The sequence below is a fragment of the Balaenoptera ricei genome, chromosome 10 (assembly GCF_028023285.1).
Source record: "Balaenoptera ricei isolate mBalRic1 chromosome 10, mBalRic1.hap2, whole genome shotgun sequence".
NCBI lineage: Eukaryota > Metazoa > Chordata > Mammalia > Artiodactyla > Balaenopteridae > Balaenoptera > Balaenoptera ricei.
Genome location: NC_082648.1, coordinates 102,204,203 through 102,224,285, shown reverse-complemented (window position 1 = coordinate 102,224,285; position 20,083 = coordinate 102,204,203). Strand labels below are relative to the sequence as shown.

General features: G+C 54.6%; 1 protein-coding gene across 2 annotated transcripts in view; it reads left to right on the top strand.

Moving 5' to 3' along the window:
- Positions 1–15,209: 15,209 nt before the first annotated feature.
- Positions 15,210–20,083, top strand: part of PHF21B (PHD finger protein 21B) — a 98,984-nt gene continuing 94,110 nt past the window's right edge. Inside the window, exons 1-2 of one of the 2 annotated variants that reach the window (XM_059937138.1) lie at positions 15,210–15,526; positions 16,385–16,450. In XM_059937138.1, the coding sequence (XP_059793121.1) occupies positions 15,473–15,526; positions 16,385–16,450 (120 nt within the window). In that variant the 5' untranslated portion in view covers positions 15,210–15,472. Of the gene's footprint in view, positions 15,527–16,132; positions 16,216–16,384; positions 16,451–20,083 lie in introns of those variants that run through there. The other variant, XM_059937139.1, reaches the window with a different exon arrangement.

The following is a 20,083-nucleotide window of genomic DNA, read 5'->3' as shown; positions in this document are numbered from 1 at the left end:
GCAGGGCCAACACAGCAGGAGAGACCCCGGGGTTGGGGGGGGGCGTCAGGCAGCAGGCGGACACACCAGGGGGCCAGGAGCAGAAGGGAGGGTTGATGGGGCTGCAGGAAGCACGGGGAGGGGGCCCCTGGGAGGTTTTCCTCTGTCATCACTCCAGTCTCTGCCTCCGTCTTCACATGGCCTTCTCCCCACGTGTGTCTGCGTACGAATTCCCCTCTTGTAAGGACACCAGTCATCGCATCGGGCCCCGCCCTAATCCAACATGACCTCACTTAACTCCATTACATCTGCAAAGACGCTGTTTCCAAATAAGGTCACATGCACAGGTGCTGGGGGTTAGGATTTGAGCCTTTGTTTTGGGGGGGACACACTTCTACCCACTACATGCACCAAGTGCCTGGGGCATAGGTTTAAAGGTATAATCCTCCCAATGGCCCCATGAAGTAAGTACTGTTCCTGCCTGCACTGTGAAGTTAGGGAAACTGAGGCACACAGGTGCTAGAACCACCCTCCCATGGGGGGGCTCTGAGGTCGTGCACTGACCACTGACTCTTCCAAGCTTCCAGGTAAACCCGAGGTCACTATGTAAAGCCCCTGCCTTGCAGCCGCCTTCCCTTCCCATCACAGTCGTCGGAAAGCTCCACTGGCCAATGAATTAATTTGGATGTACTGACTCTTTTCGATACTAATGTTTTGCTCATTTGAATTAGACTCTGATTATGAAAGCCTGGGCGGATTAAACTTTTAAACATTATATTTGAAAACTCAGGCTTCATTTTCACCCAGAGGTACCCTGATGAAGGTTTAGGGTTTTGTCTCATCTCACGCACGAGTCTCCTTTACAAAAGAAGCAGGAAGAAAGCCAGTGGAGTAGCTGCTGGTTCTTCCTGGCTATGTACGTTAACCTCCAACCTCTGGGCAGCTGGAAAGCAGACGTATAGACACGGGTGATGCAGGCAGAAGTGTCAGCGGACACTCTCACCGCCATTTAGAATGACAGAGGGCAACTGGGGCTCGTTCTTTTCCTGTGATGTGCAAGGATGTCTAGGATCCAAGGCTGGGGATGCTTCCTACACAAAACCTAGGTTTGCTGCTCTTTCAGCTGGTCAAGGTTGATCCTGCAGCCCCGAGGATTCAGCGCACTTGGGGGAGGTTGGCAGGGAGGTTGGGTTAATGACCCTGAGATGAGGAGCTATTTGACACTGCACTTCTCAACACCGCTGTCTCCTGCTCTGGATCCATCCCCTGTCTCTGTGAGCCAGGTGGGCAGAGGCTGTCACCTACGCATTCACAAATAAGAAAGCATCGGTCAGATTTCACAACCTGAATCTTTTTGTAGTGCACAGTTTCAAGTTGGAAATTTAATGACAAACCACAAGTTTACACAGCTTGCCAATTTTTAGAAAGTTTGTTTAGCACCAAGTTGAATCCATATTGGAACACAGAGGCACACAAATAAATACACACACACACACATGCAAGTGTACCTAAACCAAAGCCTCTGTTGGTCTTACCTTAATCAAGAGGAGCGGGGGCTAAGCCAGTGGTTGGCTGGATGAAATGCCCCAGACTTGGGGTTCATTTACGGTGACACTCCTACCAGAAATGGCAATCACCATCACTTTTTTAAGCACCCATCCCGTGGGACACTGTGCTTCCCCTCCCCTACTCTTCCCGTCTGCCCCTGGGTTTAACTGTGCTGCAGGCTTGGTATCTAAACAGCTGCCACCTTAGCCTGAAGCCTTAGAATGATCCTGGGGTCCAGGGTGTCTTGGGTTTTTTTGCTTGTTTGTTTGTTTTGCATTTTTAGGAGATCCATTACATCATCAGCTCTCCCAGGAGAACAGCCTTGGCTAAGCAACTGTTTTGAAATTCTTCTCTGGCCACTGTCAGGCAAATCTTCAGAACTTCCAAATTCACATATTTTCTCACATACTTAGCTTTCTCGTTCCTCCCTGATTTACAAACCTTGAACCATCTTCTAATTCCCCAATAAATTAGTAATTATTGCCATTGACACCAGTTCATGGCCCCTCTCATCGTTATAATAATGATTCTCATCTCATCATTATAAATGTTATTAATAACTCATAATTCCTTAACTACTATTCTCGCTAGTGACTGCCACGTGGCAGTTGAGAGATTTTTACCTGTGTCCTCCCCAGAGAGTGACAAAGCTGGGACTAGAAGCTTGTACCCCTCCCTCCTAGCCAACAGTGTGGTTCACAGGCCACAGCGGTCAGCCCTCTGGCCAGTGTTTGTTGGGCATCTTTTGTGGGGAAAAGGATCTATTGTTTTAATTAATTTTTATTGGAGTAGAGTTGATCTACAATGTTGTGTTGGTTTCAGGTGTATAGCAGAGTGAATCAGTTATACATATACACATATCCACTCTTTCGTAGATTCAATTCCCATATAGGTCATTGTTGGGCATCTTTTGTAAGCCCAGCAGAGCTGCGACGTAGGAGTTAGGACACCTAGCTTGGACCTGGGCTAGTTTCGGTCAGAAACAATTACTTACCAGCTGTGCTTCCTTAGCTAAGTCATTAGATAAGTTGGCCTCAGTTTCCTCATCTATATAATGGGGCTGATAAACACCTACCTCAAAGGATCATTGTGAAGGATTAAAATGAGACAACATGGAAAGCCCTTAGCATGATGTCTGGCATTTAACATGCACTTCACTCAATAAGCAGCTTATTCTTATGATAACTTTAAAAGCCTGTCAGGTACTTGGCACATGGTGGGTGCTAACAAGGGCTCTCTAATTTGGAATCTGCATGCTAGATGAGAAGCAGGGAGACAGGGTGGGTGAGACAGGAAGCGAGGCACTCTTCTCTTCTGCTGCTTTGGCATTCAGCTAACTGAATGGGTAGAGAATAAAAGAGATTTTTTCGAAAGTCCTTGAAAGTTTTTGATGAACTATGGAAAAAATATGTGCTGAATATGTGAATGAATAATTGAACTCACTTTCTATGCCTGCAAACATCAGCCACCGCAGGAAGAGGTAGTGGGATTTGAGGACAGTAGAATATCAAGGTTGAAGATGGTTTTTCCCCCTCATCACGACCAGAGGCAGAATATTAAACCCAACCCTCTGGAGAGTATGGGAAGTACTACCTGATGAAGCCAGACCGGGGTGATACTAATTAGGAGAATCAGGTCCAGCCTCACCCCTCCAACCAAGGAGATTTAGGACTTTGATCAGGGTGGCTCCGAGAAGGAGGTGGAATTCTCAGATAGGGTGAGGGGTGAGCCTTGGTTGAGGAAGGAAAGACGGGGAGCGTATTGGTGTACTGAGATGGCCATAACAGAGTCCCACAGTGGGCAGCTTTATTTTATTTTAATTTATTTTATTTTTTGACCGAGCTGTGCAGCATGTAGGATCTCCTTTCCCTGACTAGGGATCAAACCCGCGCCCCTGCATTGGAAGCGTAGAGTCTTAACCACTGGACCACCAGGGAAGTCCTCCGGTGGGCAGCTTTAAACAGCAGAAATGTATTCTCTTAAGGTTCTGGGGGCCAGAAGTTTGAGATCAAGGCGTTGGCAGGGCCGTGCTCTGTCTGAAGGCTTTAGAAAGGAATCTGCTCCATGCCTCTCCCTTGGCTTCTGTGTTGCCGGCAGTCCTAGGTCCGATGTCACGTGGCGTTCTCCTCTGTGTCTGTCTCCGTGTCTCTCCTCTTCTTGTAAGGACACCAGTCATACTGGACGAAGGTCCCACCTTACCCCAGGACGACCTCATCTTAAATTGATAACATCTGCAAAGACCTTGTTTCCAAATAAGGTCACCTTCTGAGGTTCTGGGAAGGTTGTGAGTTTTTCGGGGAAATATCCGACCCCATACAGGAAGGAATGTGAAGGAGAGAAGGAACAAGCGGGACTGACCACAAGCCTTGCTCCCCCATGCCTGCCCCGGCACCAGGACCTGGCCGTTTATGGTTCACAAGCCTGGGGGAGGGCGGGACCATAACACCCCAACCTTGTCATCTCCCCAGCCTCCCCTTCCCCGCTCCACTGTCCCGTCCCCCAGGCCAGAATCCTGAGGCTGCCTTGGATGCCCTCCTCTCTCTCGCTGCCCTCCCCTCCCCTGTCAGCCTGTGCCACTTTCACCCTTCCCATTGCATGGGTCCCACTGCTTCGCTCCATCCTGGGTCCCCGTCCCAGCCTCCAGGGTCGGGGGCTGAAACCCCTCCATCCAGTGGTGGCCGAGTGACTGCTGATGACCGGCAGGTCCTCGCCGCAAACCTTCAAGGCCTGTCCTCTCGGCCTCTGATGCCGGGACTTCTTCCAGGCCGCTGTTTCGCAGGGGTGCCATGTGCGCTTTGGGGATCCAGCTGAACCCAGCACTGGCAGCTCAGGGGTGGGGGCCGCGTTGTCTCCTGCCCACTGTAGCCCGGGCACTGGTGCATCCCAGCACCCACTGCACAGCTCACTTAGCAGTGTTGCCCAGGGGGAGGAACTCCATTCGCTTGCTTGACGTTGCCCCGGCACATAGTGCCTACCCTGTGACTGTCTGCAAGTGAGTGATCCCCCTTTTATACGGAGAGATGGACACTCAGAGAAAACAGCTTGCATCGTTCAGCCAGTGGGTGACAGCCACGCTTCAGACACCCCAGCCTCAGCCAGCGGAAAAGACAAGCGCAGGACCCCAGAGTGACACCATGGCGCCCCGCCACCAGCCCCCAAGAGGCTAAAGTCTGGGCAGATTTGGGGCAGCACATCAGGGACCACAGAGAGTTACTGAGCTCTTCTCTCGGCGCTCAGACCAAACTTGCAGCCCCTGCTTGGGGTCCCACCCAGATACCCTAACCACCAGCGTCTCCCTCGGCCGCAAGCCCTCCCTGACCTGCCCCTCGGCCCAGCAACCCGGTTTGTTTGGGGCAAGATCACCGTCCACTTGGGCTCACAGGTCAGACACGCAGAAGTACTGGGGAGTCGTCTCTGTCCCCGCAGTCTCGCCTGAGGTTGGCCTCAGCTCTAACCATCCCCTCAACCCACCTGCCTCTCCACCTGGGCAAGGCCAGATCTGGCCCGTCCTCCCAGGGCTGCATCCTAACCTGTCGCCCTGACTCACATCCCCCGACATCTGGAATCTGCAGACAGTGACATTGTCACGGCACTTTACGTGTCAATGGCACCCCTCGCCTACTGACCATCCCAACTGCTTTGGGAAGCGTCTGGCCTCTGTCTCTGTTCCTGGCATATCTCCTGTCCTCTCAGGATAGGGCAGTTGCCGCCCTGCCCTGTCCCTCCCGTAACCCCTGAGGCTTCTGTGATCACCTGAGATGCTCCAGTCTCCCAAGTGGGCGTGGCCTATGGGTTCAGAATCAACAAGAGAGAAGTAGCTCAGCTCTCTCCCCTTGAGTAGGACAATTCGGGAACCCTGGGTCCCATCGCGGTAACCTGCTCCTTAAGTCACCTTGCTTAGGCTTCCTTCTTAGACCCCACAGGTGCTTCCTGGGATCACCCCCGGGGATCACCTCCCAGCTAAACTCCTTCACTTGAATCCTAGTTCAGGGTCAGCTTCTGGCTTAAATCCAAGCTAAGCCACCACCTCCTTCCTCTCCAGGCATAGCTGTGTCCACACTCACCTGTGCATTTATTCCTCCACGCCAGGGCTCACTGGGCCCCTCACCCTGCAGTGTCCTGCCCCACAGCTATACTTTGAAAGCAACGGAGCTCAGACTCAAGCCCAAGCCTCCAGGATCTCAATCGTCACTGACATCCACCAACTAGGTGACTTGCAAGTAAACTAACCGCCTAGAGCCTCAGTTTCCCCACGCAGAGTGGAGGTATGGCAATCCCCCTGCCCTCACCCCAGGGTGTCGTGAGGGGTCAGTGAGATAATAGAGTGTGAAGCCCGCCAGTGGAGATGGGGACTGCCTTCTCGGTGCTCCCCACCCTGTTTCTACCTCTTGCTGGCATCTATTCTGGGCCCTCTTCTGAGGTGGTGGGTTGACGGTGTTGTCCCCGTCAGACTGGGAGCCCCTTGAAGGTACCAATGTCCCCATAGCCTCCAGCACGACACCTGTCACGTGGAGCAAAAGCCAGTTCTTTCTCACTCTGTCCCCCGATAATCACTCCCCTGGAAGCACTTTGGCTTAGTCCATGGAGAGAAGAACCAGGCTTGGGGTCAGACAAATAAAAAAGAACTTCCACTCTTGCTCTGCAGAAAGGTTCCAGGCTCAGAATCACGGCTGTGTCAGAAGTCTGGAAGTAAAACCATCACCAAATGAGAGAGAAAACCAGAGAACCAATTCCACTCTCGGGTTCGTTCGGTCTTGCACGTGCAAAGGTGAGAGAGACCAAGGGCTTGTCCCGCTTCCCCTCCCCGCCTGCGTGTTCCCTTCCTCCTTATAAGGGCGTCCTCCATGTATGTGCAACACATTGACACGTTCTTGAACAAGAACTGCACAGCTGACTTAGAGCCTCTGATGATGTGGGTGCGAAAGTACTGATTAGGATGGAGCTCTAATAATAGGAGCTTTGGGACAGAGACAGTGTCAGGTGGGACCGAGGCTCGGCTCCCGTGGGGACCGCGCTTGCCTCTGCAGTACCCGCAGTGGGGCTCCAGGCCATCAGGATGCACCCGGGGAGCACCTGTCCTTCTCTGGGCACCTTCTCACTGGATGCACATCAGCCACTTTCACCAGGGGAACCAGGCCTTGAAACCAGTTTCTGACTCCCAAGATGGCGAGGTACCACCTTCCCACTCTGTCCTTCCCAGAGAAGTTTGTGCTGGGAGGTGGTGCAGAGATGCTCCCCTGAGGCTGTGGGCATGGCGGCCGCACCTTGCATACAACCCCAGTCTCTCCTGTTCCCGCTGCTTCTCCCGACGGGGGTCCCGGAGCGTCTTCCTTTGGGGCTACCTCCTCTTGAATTACTGAGAGCTGGCATTTGGGGATCTGGCAGACCCGGGTTCAAATATAGGGCTCCCGACACACAGGCTGGGTGACTGGGTTAGTTCACATCGCTGCGCCTCAGTTTTCCCATCTGTAAATGGGGCATCATGTTACTATTTCCCAGGGCTATTATGAAGAGACAATCAAATAACATACGTAACGATACCTAGTCAGTGCTGGCGCTTGAACGTCCTCTGCAAGCGCTAATTCTAGTCTCCTCCCCCGCCCAGCCGCCACCTTCCTGGTTCTAATGCTCTACCTCAGCCCAGTCGACATCCGTTTTGGGGGAACAGAGGTGTCCACTGGGGCTGAGGCAGAGGAACAGATTGGAGGTCTGCTGTAGAACCTAGCACCTATCATTGGCAATGCTGTGTGGAATACTTAAAATTCTGCCAACAGGGTAGATCTGGTGTCATGTGCCCTTACCACAAAAGAAAAAAGTAAATGAAAAACAAGTTTTTAATAAAGGAGGCGGGGGGAAACTTTTGGATGAATAAGTTCATGGTCTCGATTCTGGCGACGGTCTCATGGGTGTATCCTTATCTCCAAAACACATCAAGTTGTACACAGGAAATATATACAGCTTTTTGTATTCCAATCATACCTCAATAATGTGGTTTCTCTGGGTTTTAAATTCTGCCTCTGAAAATCATACTGTTGTTTGCAGCGTAGGTAAGAAAATGCGTGGGTAATAGAAAAACCACCACCCCACCCCCGCAAAGCTTTTGATTCTGAACCTGTAATAACACCAGGAAGGAGACCCAACTAGAAGGGCAGGTGGCCAGAGGTGGCGGAAACGCCCTGGGTTTGGAATCAGACAGCCCTGAGTTGTAATCTTTTTTTTTTTTTTAAAGATTTATTTATTTTTATTTATTTTTGGCTGTGTTGGGTCTTTGTTGCTGCTCGCAGGCTTTCTCTAGTTGCGGTGAGCAGGGCCTACTCTTCGTTGCGGTGCGCGGGCTTCTCGTTGCCGTGGCTTCTCTTGTTGCAGAGCACGGGCTCTAGAGCGCAGGCTCAGTTAGTTGTGGCTCGCAGACTCAGTAGTTGTGGCTCACGAGCTCTAGAGCGCAGGCTCAGTAGTTGTAGCGCACGGGCTTAGTTGCTCCGCAGCATGTGGGATCTTCCTGGGCCAGGGAAGGTCCTGGACCCGTGTCCCTTGTATTGGCAGGCAGATTCTTAACCACTGTGCCACCAGGGAAGTCCCCTGAGTTGGAATCTTGACTCTAGCCCACTCTGGCCAAGACCTGGGACAAGTTATTAGCTTCCCTGGGCTTCTAAAAAGTCCTTTACAAAAAGCGAGTAATTATATCTGCCCCCCGGGTGGGCAGGAGGCATGAGATTTACTTAGATGATGACGTAGTGAAACAGTCTAGTCGGCCTGGGGGGTGGGCACATATGGTGATGGGTAACCCATCCATGCTGGTTTCCTTTCTCATCTCTCCCTCTTTAAATACCCAGGGAGCCTCAGCCTCAGACCGGCACCCTCAGGACCTCCATCTCAGACCATCAGAACCTTCCCCATCCTGCCCCTCCAGAGCAGTCTTGTGTGTGTGTGAAGGGATTTGGGATTGCAGGAACAACCTGGTCTGGTTGATTGTCAACCTATAATCCACAACACAGAGGACGCGTCCTTCCTTGTCAGCTGACTTATCAAGAGGTGTATAGTTCAGAAATGCGACTGTGGATCAACGCAGGTTTTTGCAGGGAAAAGCTTTGAGACTTCTTGGGATAACCGTATTTGAAACAAAAATGTCAAACTGTAGTCAACCAATGTCTGGCTGATATCCATGAGGAGAACCCAGGAGGCCGGAGCTCCAGTCTGTCTCCCCCTTGACCTTGAACAAGGTCTTTCCACTGAGTGCTGGGGCAGGAAGGGCCCTCCCAGGTCAGAGAGGGGAAGCACCACCCAGGGATCCCTGGTCAGGGAACTAAGATCCCACGTGCCGTGCGGCGGGGCGTGGTCAAAATAAATGGGAAAAAAAAAAGCGGGGGCGGGAGGGGGTGGGATTTGGACACAGACACACAGGATGGAGGCCGCGGGAAGACCTAGGCAGACATCGGGGTGAGGCGTCTACAAGCGAAGGAGCGCCAAAGATGGTCAGAAAGCCTTCAGAAACCAGGGGAGAGGCCTGGAACTGTCTCCCTGGGAGCCCTCGGAAGGAACCTGCCCTGTGCACCCCTTGATCTCGGATTACGGCCTCCAGACTGTGAGAGAGTAAGTGTCTGTTGTTTAAGCCTCCCTGTGCGTGGTGCTTTGTTAAGACAGCCCCAGGAGACTTCCACGGGGGCCCTGTAGTAAGTGCTCATTTCTGCTCTGGACCAATCAGCCACACAGAGTTCCTCAAACTCACTTGAGCCAGGCTGCATCCAGAGTGGTTGGATCCCCTCTACTGAGAGGCTGTGGGAGGGATTGAGTGGGCACCTCCAGTGGACAGATGCTTAAGGGAAGATCTTCCTTTCTGGAGATCATTTCCTTTTTTTTTTTTTTTGGAAAACAGCACTTTTAGGAAAACATATATCTAAAAGTCTGCGTTCAGAGCAGAGGCCCTGAACACTGCAGGGCGAGTGGGTCCTGTCTGGTGCCTGGAGGAGGGGATGGGCAGCCCTCCCTCCAGGGCGTCAGCGAGGGTCCAAGGGGTGGGAACTGTGCTGTGATGGACGTGTGTCCAGGGCATTCGTGGCGCCCCAGGTCATGTCCCCGTGACCGTGAGCAGGTCCCGGTAGCTCCTCTGTGCCTGCGTTTCCTCACTCGCTGGGGGGGTGATCATCACTCCTGCCCTCCCAGGCCTCTGGAGCTGCTGTGTTGGTGGCATCAAGCAGGCTCTCCAAGGGCCAGGGCGTGGAGTTGACAAGGGATATCAGCGCGTTTGGGCGTGGAGTTGACAAGGGATATCAACGCGTTTCTGGCGCGCCGTCCACGTGCACAGCCCCCCGGGGGGAATTCTGAGGCCCAAAACGTCCTGAGTTTCCTCCACCACCAAGTGTGATGCTTATTTGGCAGGAAACCCCGCCCTGAGCTGACAGGAGCCTCTTCACTGCTCTCCTTCCACTTCTGGTGAGTAGAAGTGCATCTGGCTGTGGAAATACTGAGGTTTGATTATTGAGGAATGAGATGACCTGCTGGAGAGGTCAGGAATGTTTGGTACACGTTTCAGGTGACTATTAAAATCTGAGAAATTTTGGTCACTGTGTATCAGAACGTACCTGGCCCCGTGCTGGGTGCTTGCTAGACATCGTGCTGTCTTCTTATGAGGAGATGCAGGAGCGAGGGTCCCAGAAACCGCCCAAGAGGCCACAGAGCTGCGGGGCAGTGGGACCTGGAGTAGATCCTCATTGGAACTAAACTGTGTGTGGGATTCCTGGGGCCACTGTAACAAGGTACCACCGACTGGGGAGGGGGCGCTTAAAACCACAGAAATGTTTCTGTTCACAGTCTGGAGGCCAGAAGTCCTAGATCAAGGTGTCAGCAGGGCTGGTTCCTTCTGGAGGAGAATCCTTCCCAAGTCTCCTCCAGCTTCCTGTGGTTCCGACAATCCTTGGCGTTCCTCGGCTTACAGACGCCAACCTCTGTCTCCGTCGTCACAGGGCCTTCTCCCTGTGTGTCTCTCTCCGCTCCCCTACTTATAAGGACACCAGTCACATTGGATTTAGGGCCCACCCTGATCCAGTACAACTTCATCTTAACTAATGACCAGAAGTGTGTGTGATATGGGGCTGGAGAGAGGAGAGTCAGTTCCTGACTCCAGGAACTGATGGGTGGGGCCGATGCCCTGTGGGGCTGCTGAGCTCAGACTAGGATGTGTTGAGTGGAGATGCCCAGCAACATCCAAGGAGATGCACCGGGGCAGCTGGGGTACAGGTCTGAGCCTGCCAGCGTCCGGCAGATGTCTCCCAGGTACGATACCGCGCAGCCTCTGAGCTGGTAGGCAAGTGACCGGACAGGGTCTGGCCGCCCACTTTGCAGGAAGCAGAGTGACAGTCTGTCACACTGCTGTTGGCTCTATGGCTCGACGCGGGTGAGGCCTGAGTCTTCTGCGCCAGCGTCCCAGGCTCTAGACAGCACCGTCCCTGACCTCCAGCCACTGCTCTGGACCAAGGGGAACTGTGCCAGGGTAAGATGAAGTGGAGCATTGGGAAGACAGCAGGCCCTGGAGTCACGAAAACTGGAGGGTGAATCCTGTCTGCATCCCTACAGCTGGCTGACCCTGTAATTCATCATCCAAGCAGGGACACATTTGAGAGTAGAAGGGGGCACAGTTAAGTATTACCCAGGACAATAGGCATACACGGGACAGTCCTAGGCACCTGACATGTGTGGATACCCCATCTGCAGCTTAGGAAAGTTACTGAACCACTTTGAGCCTCAGTGTTCTTATCTGTAAAGTGGGGATAGCTGTACTCACCTTCATAGGATCAAATGAAATACAGGATGCCTTCTAGAGAGGGCAGAGGGAAGGCTCTCAATAAATGGTACCTACAACAGTAACACTAATGGAAGTCAAATCTGTACCCTCCCTGAGAACTCACTCATATGCCTGTTCAGACATTCAAGCCCCCTCAAACCCTCACTTCCTCTGTGCTGAGGCTGTGGTAGCCCCAGGAATCTGCACCTGCCTCCCTGAGCTGCTTGTGAAGTCCTTTTTCAACATTCACCTTGGCCTTTTAGGAATCTTTCCCAGGGGGAAGAAACTGAAGACTCATTCTTTAGTCTGAGAATATTCACGAAGATGTTTGGTTCTTTCCAGTGGACTAAGGGCTTTTGTAGACGTGCTCTCATTAACCCTCACCAGAACGCTGCGTTATGAGAGCTATAGCTATTCCCCTTCTGAGTCAGGGGTCCTTCCAAAGCAGAGGCCAAATCAAGCTTAAAGTCTGTTTCTGACGTGCAATCCTAGGGCAGCAAGAGTAAGGGAAAGAGAAGGAGAGAAAAATCACGGGGACGGATTATTGAGCTGTCCGCCGCTTCCCACGAATGACAGCTGTTTGCTGGGTTCTGTGGGATGTTTAACCGGCCTCCTGGTGGGCCCACTGGGCCCCAGAGCATTCTAACCAGCTAGGGACGGAGCGATGTTGATTTGCTAGCTCCTTCCTGAATCCTGTTTCTAGTTGGTCCAAGTTCATTTGATGAAGTAACTCGCTCCCCTGGACTTCCGAGTTGTGTTTTTCAACCCGTTGGTCGGTCCACCCCAAGGTGCAGAGCTTCACTCAGAAGCCAGAACAGGGCTTCCCTGGTGGCGCAGTGGTTGAGAATCTGCCTGCCGATGCAGGGGACACGGGTTCGAGCCCTGGTCTGGGAAGATCCCACATGCCACGGAGCGACTGGGCCTGTGAGCCACAACTACTGAGCCTGCGCATCTGGAGCCTGTGCTCCGCAGCAAGAGAGGCCACGATAGTGAGAGGCCCGCGCACTGCGATGAAGAGTGGCCCCCGCTCGCCGCAACTGGAGAAAGCCCTCGCACAGAAACGAAGACCCAACACGGTCAAAAATAAATAAATAATAATTTAAAAAAAAGAAGCCAGAACAGGCGGAAGCAGCAGGGCCCCCAAGGGTCCACAGGGTTGGACACGGTGCCGGAACCACTGCAGCTCCCCCTGTGGCAGGAGCGTGGCCGAGGCTGTGCTCCGGCCCTCACTTCGAGGCCAGTTAAGCTGGGGGTGGGCAGAGACTGCGATTGGGGCTCTCCACTGAGCAAGCAGCCAAGGTCTGGGGCCAGGAGGAGCCGAGTGGGTCTGGGGGTAACTGTGGTTGGGTGGATAATTCCCATTTTACATCCGAAGAAATGGAGGCTAGGAGATGTTCAGTAACTTGCTCAAGAGGTGGACCCAAGTCTCGAACCCAGATATCCAAGCTCCAGCCCAGGCCCCCGTCCCCTTGACCACCATGCAAGTAAAAGAAATGTGGACGCTGGGATGAATTGCAGACACGGCTCATGTCTATGGCCATGATTAACAGCCCACCTTTCCAAAAATGGAACCTACCTTCCTTTTAACCTTCATTCATTCATCCCCTCGCTCACTTATTCATCAGGTAAGCACCTACTTGGCTCCAGGGCCCTGTGCCTTCCTTCAACACCCGTATACTGTGCTCTGCCCACAAGCCAGACTCAGAGTCGGCTCAGGCTCCAGCGGGGAAGCAGTTACCTTTACTCTGGGGCAGAATGTCCCCCTTGCTAAGTAAGCTCTTCATGGTGAGTCTTCAGTGGGAGGAGTGAAGAATTGATGTGTAGAAATTAGAAGAAGTTCCCAGAAAAGGTGGCATTTGAAGTGACTCTTGGGGGATGAAGAGGATTTTAAAAAGCGGGTTCTGAGAGAAAGGGCATTCCAGATGGAGGGCATAGGGAGGGCACAGCATGGGCCAAGGGAGGGTGTCCCGGCGTGCAGGACGCTTTCAGGGAAAAGTGTGTCTGCAGCAGCAGAACAGGACTCCTTGTAGGTTTTTTTTTTCTCCACATAACCGGTTCCCTCACTGTCAGAGAGCACCCAGCCCTAGGCCTTTGTCACTTGCTCAGGAATTAGGTAACTGAAAACAACAGAGAGGCATGTAGAGGATCATTGACGGAAACTTGCAAACAGCACTATTCCCCAGCCAGTATCTGCCTGAGGCTGTGTAGGTCATGGACAGCTTGAATATCCTCTCTGTTGATTTAATTACATACGTGGCCAATGAAATGATTATGAAATTTTACTAAAAAGCCAGTGACATTTACAGAGATTACAATAGGAACCCTCTCGCATGCACTCTCCCTCTGGCCCTGGGAACACTGGTCCCTGGGCAGTCCACTTTCCCTGGCTGGCGTCCAGGCCAGCTAAAGTGCTAAGTAGAGGGGACACCATCCAAGTTGGGCTGAACCTGGAGTGGAAGGAGCCAGAGTCAGACTTTTTGTTTTGCATTTGGTGAGCCCTGCTTCTCCCCAGCTGGCGCTAGACGAAACCGATGACAGCACTTAGCACACGCGTTAGTTTTGTGAGTTTTTAACAAAGCTCACAAAGTAATCCGTGATTCCTCATTGAGTGTTTCCCAAAGGCTAGGTGCTGGGGGTGGGGAGGAGAAGCCCCTGGTGTTTGGGGGACCCAGGAAACACAGAAGTCACTTGTGGCAAATGTCCTGAATAGGAGGTCAGAACAACACTGGGGTCCCGACCTGAAAAAAATTCCAACAACTTCTGCTGACAGTAGAAGCAAGGGGCGGCATGTTGGCACATGCTGAAAGGGGCCATTTGTTAACTGCCTGTGCCTGGGTATTTTTTGTGCTGCAGAGGAATACGAAGCTATAATGATGTATCGGTGTAAACGTTTAACGTTTACTTTGAGTAATACGGTTGCACCATTTCTCCCCAGCGTCTCTCAAACATACCAGGATGCTACCGATACGGCACAAAGCTTTCCGACGTTAACTGGTAAAGATGGTAACTCCACGATGCTAATCGACTCGAAGACATTAACCTCCTGGCTGCGGGGCTGGGAGTTCTGAAATGCGATCTCGGCAGCTGTAGTTATAATTGTTTAATGTCACATTGACCGGGCACGTTTACGATTTTTAACAACGGTCTTAAAAAGTCCAATGACATCTGTTGAGAGTTTAATTGTGAGTGTAAAAAAAAATCATTAAAGGAACAGTCAAGAGATCAATTTTCATACTGTTTAAATAACACGGTGGCCATCAGGCGGTGGCGGAATCTGGCGACATGAGTAATTTAATCTCCCAAGTCGCAGCGCCAGTGCACAGGAGGCAGTAGGGGAGGGAGGCGGACGGAGACAGAAAAAGAGGGAGCAGGGGCAAAGAGGGATCGGCGAGAGCCAGAGGAGAACAGAAATGGAAAAGTGGACATTTCCCCTCCCACCGGAAAGTATCTCCAACCCCTGCCTCAAGCTGGGGGTCCGGTTTTCCTCGGGTTTGGCTGGGGGCGGGGGCAGAAAAGAGGAGGAGCGGCCGGCGTGAGCGGTCCGGGGGCTGGCGCCCCAAGCCGCGGGCTCGGGAGTTTGCGCCCTTCCGCGCCGCCACTTTTGTTCTGCGCTCCAGGCGCCGGGCCGCGGCGGGGCGGCAGTGCGCACGCGCGGGCGGGGCGGGGGCGGGGCGGGCGGCGGGCTCCGGCACCGCCCCCCGCCGCCCCGGCCCGCTGCATCCGGGCACTGCCGAATTAGCATCGTGCCGAGGCACAACTTTGCCGAGGCCCAGCGAGATCCAGGCGCGCGCGCCGGAGGAAATATAGTCCCTGCTGGCTGGCGGCTGTCGCGGGCGGCGGCGGCGGGGCGGGCGCGCGCGGGGCTGCGCGGGGCTCCCGGCGCCGGGGGGCCATGCGCCGGGCCGCGCCGGCAGCCTGGGGACCCGGCGCAACTTGCCGGGCAGCCTGAGGAGTTGGGGCGGCCGCGGGCTCGGCGCCGCGGCGCCCGGCCGCCTTTCTTCCCCCTCGCCAGAACCCGCCTCCCTTTTGGCCGTGGGGGAGGGGGCTCGTGTCCCCCCCCTCCCCGGAGACCCGGTCGGCCCCCGTCCGCTCCAGCCCCCGCGGAGCCGCGCAACTTCCCCGGAGCCGGGGCCAAAGTGAGCGCAAAGTGCTGCCCAAGTTGCCGGGATGGAGCTGCAGAGCCGGCCCGAGGCGCTCGCCGTGGAACTCGCGCGCCACCAGGTAGGCGGTCGGGGGCTGCGGGCCTGGGGTCGGGGCTACAGGCACCGGAGACCCGCGTCCTCTTCCCCGTCGCAGGGTCTTCAGGGCTGGAGGGGCTCGGAGGGGCCCCTCCTTGAGCCTGCCCCAGGGGCGGGGGGAGTATGTACATGAACGGACTCCCTTTGGGCTTCCCCTCTGCCCACCCCTTTCGTACAATCCTGCACAGTTTGGGGGTCGAGGGCCCGTGGGACCCGAGCCTGGTGTCTTCTCTTTCTCAAGCAGGGTCTGCAGGACAGGGGTCCCGGGAGGGGACCCCTTGGTGCGCCTGCCCGGGGTGCGTGTGAGAGTGTGTGCGCCGACCCCCTCCGGCCCCCATCCGCCGGTGCAATCCTGCACAGTTTGCAAAAGTAGTTTTGGCGATTGTTGCTCGGGCGAGCAGCGGCGTGGCGGCCGGAGCCCGAGCGGTATTGCGGCGTGCGCGTGTGTGTGTTGGGGAGATTAGGACGCGACTTGAATATTTATGAGCTTTGCTCGACACGGACTCGCCGTGTTTACTTGGCTCTTTGTTCCTCCCCCCTCCCCCGGCACACACTCACACTCACTCGCACACGTACCCCGGCCTGCAAACTTGCACGGCTCGGGCCGCGCCGCCGGGTGGCCACGGCCCCCGCCCCGCCCCGCGAGCTGCCCAGATGCGGCGGCAGCCACAGGTAAGCGGCCCCGTACGGCACTGCCCGGCCGCCGCGCGTGCGGGACGCGGCCGGGGGAACTTGGGGCGCGCGGCTGGCGGCCCGGGCCGGGGGCTGCGGCCCGCGGGGCTCCGGGCGCACTTGACGCCCGGGGCGGCCGGCCTGAGCCCGCTCCTCCGTGTTTCCGCAGAACGGCGACCTCAAGAAACAGCTCCACGAGAGGCAGCCGCGGATCGCCGCGCTCAGCGACAAACAAGTAAGCGAGCTGGAGCCTGCCCCCCGCCTCCCGCCCGGGGTGGGGAGGAGGGGTCGCCGGGCACTTTGGCAGCACCCTGAAAAGTGCCGGCCTCGGCGCCGCGCGCTCAGACTCCCAAAGGAGTCTCTCCAGCCCTCAAAGTTACCCGCCCCCCCTTTTCTGGAAAGAAAGAGCCGGATTCTTGGAGGCCGAGGGGGGAGATCGCGGCTCCCGCGGTGGCCGAAAGAGAGAAGCTGCACTTAAAAGGCGGCGAGCAGCCCGGCGTCCATTTTGAGTTGGTGGACATGTTTTTGGAATGTGGAAATTTCTCCCGGCTCAGTGTCCCCCGCCTCACGCTCTTGTGAGGGTGGGGGGAGAGGGGGCGGTAATTCGGGCCTGGACACCAAACTACTTGGAAGCGATTTCTGGGTTCCGTTGCAAATCTTATTTAAAGAATCGTTCCTCCGGGCCCCCCTCCCCTCCACTTCTCCAGCATCACTTTTATTCTTGGAACCTGACGCCAGCTCCCGGGGAACAAAAGAAAGGCGCCCCCAGGACCCCCCCAGTTCTGCCCCAACTTTGGTCTCCGGGCATCAGGCGTAGACTGGGACACGCAAGAAGCTCCTTGCGATGGGGGGCACGGCCGCCGACCCCTCCCGGCCCCTCGGCGAAGAAAAGTTGTCCATTGTGACTTAGTTGCGCTGAGCTCAGCGGTAGGGGTTTCAGCACCACGAACAGATGCCGCCGCCGGAGCGCGGCCGGCCGCGCGCCCCCGCCCCCTCCCTCCCTGCCGCTCGCTCCCCTCCCCCTCCGCCCCTCCCCCTGCGCTCCCTGCCGGCACACGCACTCCCGCCCCTTCCCCGAGCGGCCCCGAGCCGAGAACTTTGAGCGGCGCAGCCAATGGCGCTCTCGGGGCTCCGAGGCTGGCGGGGGCGGGGGCGCCGGCGCCCTCCCCGCTGCCCCCTACCCTCCCTCCGCCCGCCCCGCGGGCCCGCCCCCGCCCCGCCGCGCCCCCGGGCCATCGATCGCGCTTCCTTCGGAATGCCGGCCGCCGCCGTCGGCATCAAACTTGGCCCGCGCTGGCCCCCGCCCCCGCCCCGCCACCGGCCGCTGAGCTGGCCCCCTTCTTCTTCCCCCAACTCCCCGCGGGGGCGGCCCGTGCAGAAGCCCCCTCCCCGGAGGGATTGGCGGTGCGGGGAGAGACGTGGACGAGACTGGCGGGGGAGAACTCGGAGGCCGGGTGTTCGAGTCTTTAAAGTTGAAAAGTGGTGGGAGGGGGCGTGCGGGAGAGGAGGGGGCCGGGGGTTGCGGAAAGAAAGATGGCTGTTCCCGCGGGTCCGCGCCTGGTCGGGGGCGCCCGGCTGGACGGGAGGGTTGGGAGGAATGCATTAACCCCTTTCTGGCGGTGCCGCGGCCCCCCTCCCCGGCCGCGCGCGCCCGCCCGCCCGGCCGGCCCGCGCCCCCGCTCAGGAGTGGAAGCTTCCATTCCCGCCGGAGGGGGGGGCCGGCGCGCGGCCCCGGCGAAGTCGGGGAGTTCGCGGGGGGAGGGGACCCAGGCCCGGCATTACCATTTTGATTGCTTTGATGCCATTTTTGGAGGGGGAGGGGTTGGAAGACCCTTCTCCGCTGAGCACAAAGATGTTTAATCACTGTGTGGAATCAAATCAAATACTTTCTTTTAAAAAAAAAAATCCACCACCAAATCTGGTACAGTGTGATAGCCGAGGGTTACTAAGCCTTTTTTTCACTGGGTAAAACGGCAAGTTGTTGACTCTTATGCTCGGAGTAGAAGATTTAAAAGCGAGAGAGAGAAAATCCAATAATCCGGCAGCTTTTATCGCAACAATGTCTCTTTATGTATGCTTCTACATGGCAGTAGTTTTACTGTTTGGAGTGGCTTTTCGGAGCTTAGGTTTGATCATCTCTGTATTGTAGCAACTATTTCAAGGCTGTTTAAATTTTGATGATGATAGTAAATGAGTGGCTATTTATTATTTGTCATGCTTGAATTTAGATGAGGCAGAGAGAAACATATGAAAATCGTGTTTGAAGGTTGCGGTGCCGCTCGGCGAAGGAACTGTCCTACTCCAGGCTGCCTTTGCCTTTAAATTAGAACTCGGAGAAGGATGCTTGTGAACGGAATGTACCTCCATCTTTTTGTGTGTGTGTGAGTGTGTGTTTGAAAAGAAAGAAAGAAAAAAACAAAAACTTTTGTTCTCTGGCCTTTTAAAAATATTTCTCTTTTAAATGACTAAAAATAACATCTGGTAAGTATCCAGCGTTTGTCCTGGCCATTGGAACTTGTGTTTGTAACTGTAAGTGTGTTGTTTTTCCTTTTTCCTTTGTGGCATTTTATATAGCAAGGGCTCATAAAAGAGGGAGGGAGGGCCTGGGGCTGTGGTGTAGCATGCTAATAAAGCTGCCTTGTCTCTCCCAAGCTCCGCGGTGAAATCCTTCAGAGGTCACCTATGAAATGAGTTGGGCAGACTTAACATTTACTGTCTTTCTCTCCTTGGGAGAGTTTGGTGGAGATTGGCAGCTTGGCTGCGGAAAGGTCGATGCATGAGCTCTTGGAGGTGATTCGGGCTGCAGGGCTTTGAAGAGGAGTAGGCTCTGCTTGGTCACCCCAGCGCCTGCCCAGGAGGAGCTGAAATGCCGGATCAGGGATTAAAAAGCCAGTGTTTCAGAGTTTGCTTTTAACTCAACGGAAGAGTAAAGGTAGTATCCCTTTAGTGATGTGCTTGGGGAAAAACTCACACCATCTTCATCTCGGGAGATGTGGTTTTGTCCTGCTCCCGCTTGGAATATGGGATAGAAAGGTTACGTTTCAATTAAAAGTGCACATGAGGATGATGAGCTTGATAGTAAAATGGACAGATGACCCCATTATCCACATTTGTTAGAGATACAATAGCAGTGAGTAATACCTTTTGGTGCCTAGCCACCAATTTCCCATTCATGCCCTTGGCACTGGAATTTATTTAGTTACTTCTGAAACATGGACAAGTGCTTAAAGATGTTTATCAAGGACTCCTAGAAGAAGATGGGTTGTTTGTTGGTCAGAAGTAGAGAGATACAAATTCTGTTTAAGTGTCCAGCGTTTCTCCCACCATTGGTGGACTAAGGGATAAACAAGAAACCAGTTTCCATAGGACGGTGCTATTTGAAAACAGAGTTCGTATTTTTTCCTTAAAAAAAAAATAGAGAGCTGTGGGGCAGTTGGTCAGATCTGAGTTGTGGGCCAGCCCGCTTTGGCCAGGCTGCATTCCCCGGGTGGGGCGGCCCCTCACCACTGGGTTGTGATTCCGATGGAAGATGGACCCCTTCCTTGTCTTTAACAAGATACGATGTGTGAAGGCTTCATTAGTTGCTCCAGTGGTTTTACGCTGTGAATTTGCAGCACATGCAGAGAGGCAGTAACATTTTCATCGAAATTGTCAAGCAACAAGCACTTCTGTGTAAATGACAGACCCATCGTAAATCCTGGAGGGTTTGTTTTTTTTCCCTCCCTCTTTGGAGTTCTCGGCACAACATGTAGATGCCACACGAAGCAGGCATCTTCAGACCTGAACTTCACGCAAGTTCAGCTTCACCACAGAGTGAGAGGAGCCTCCTGTATCAACTGCAGTCGAGCTGGCGCGGCCGAGAGAGCAC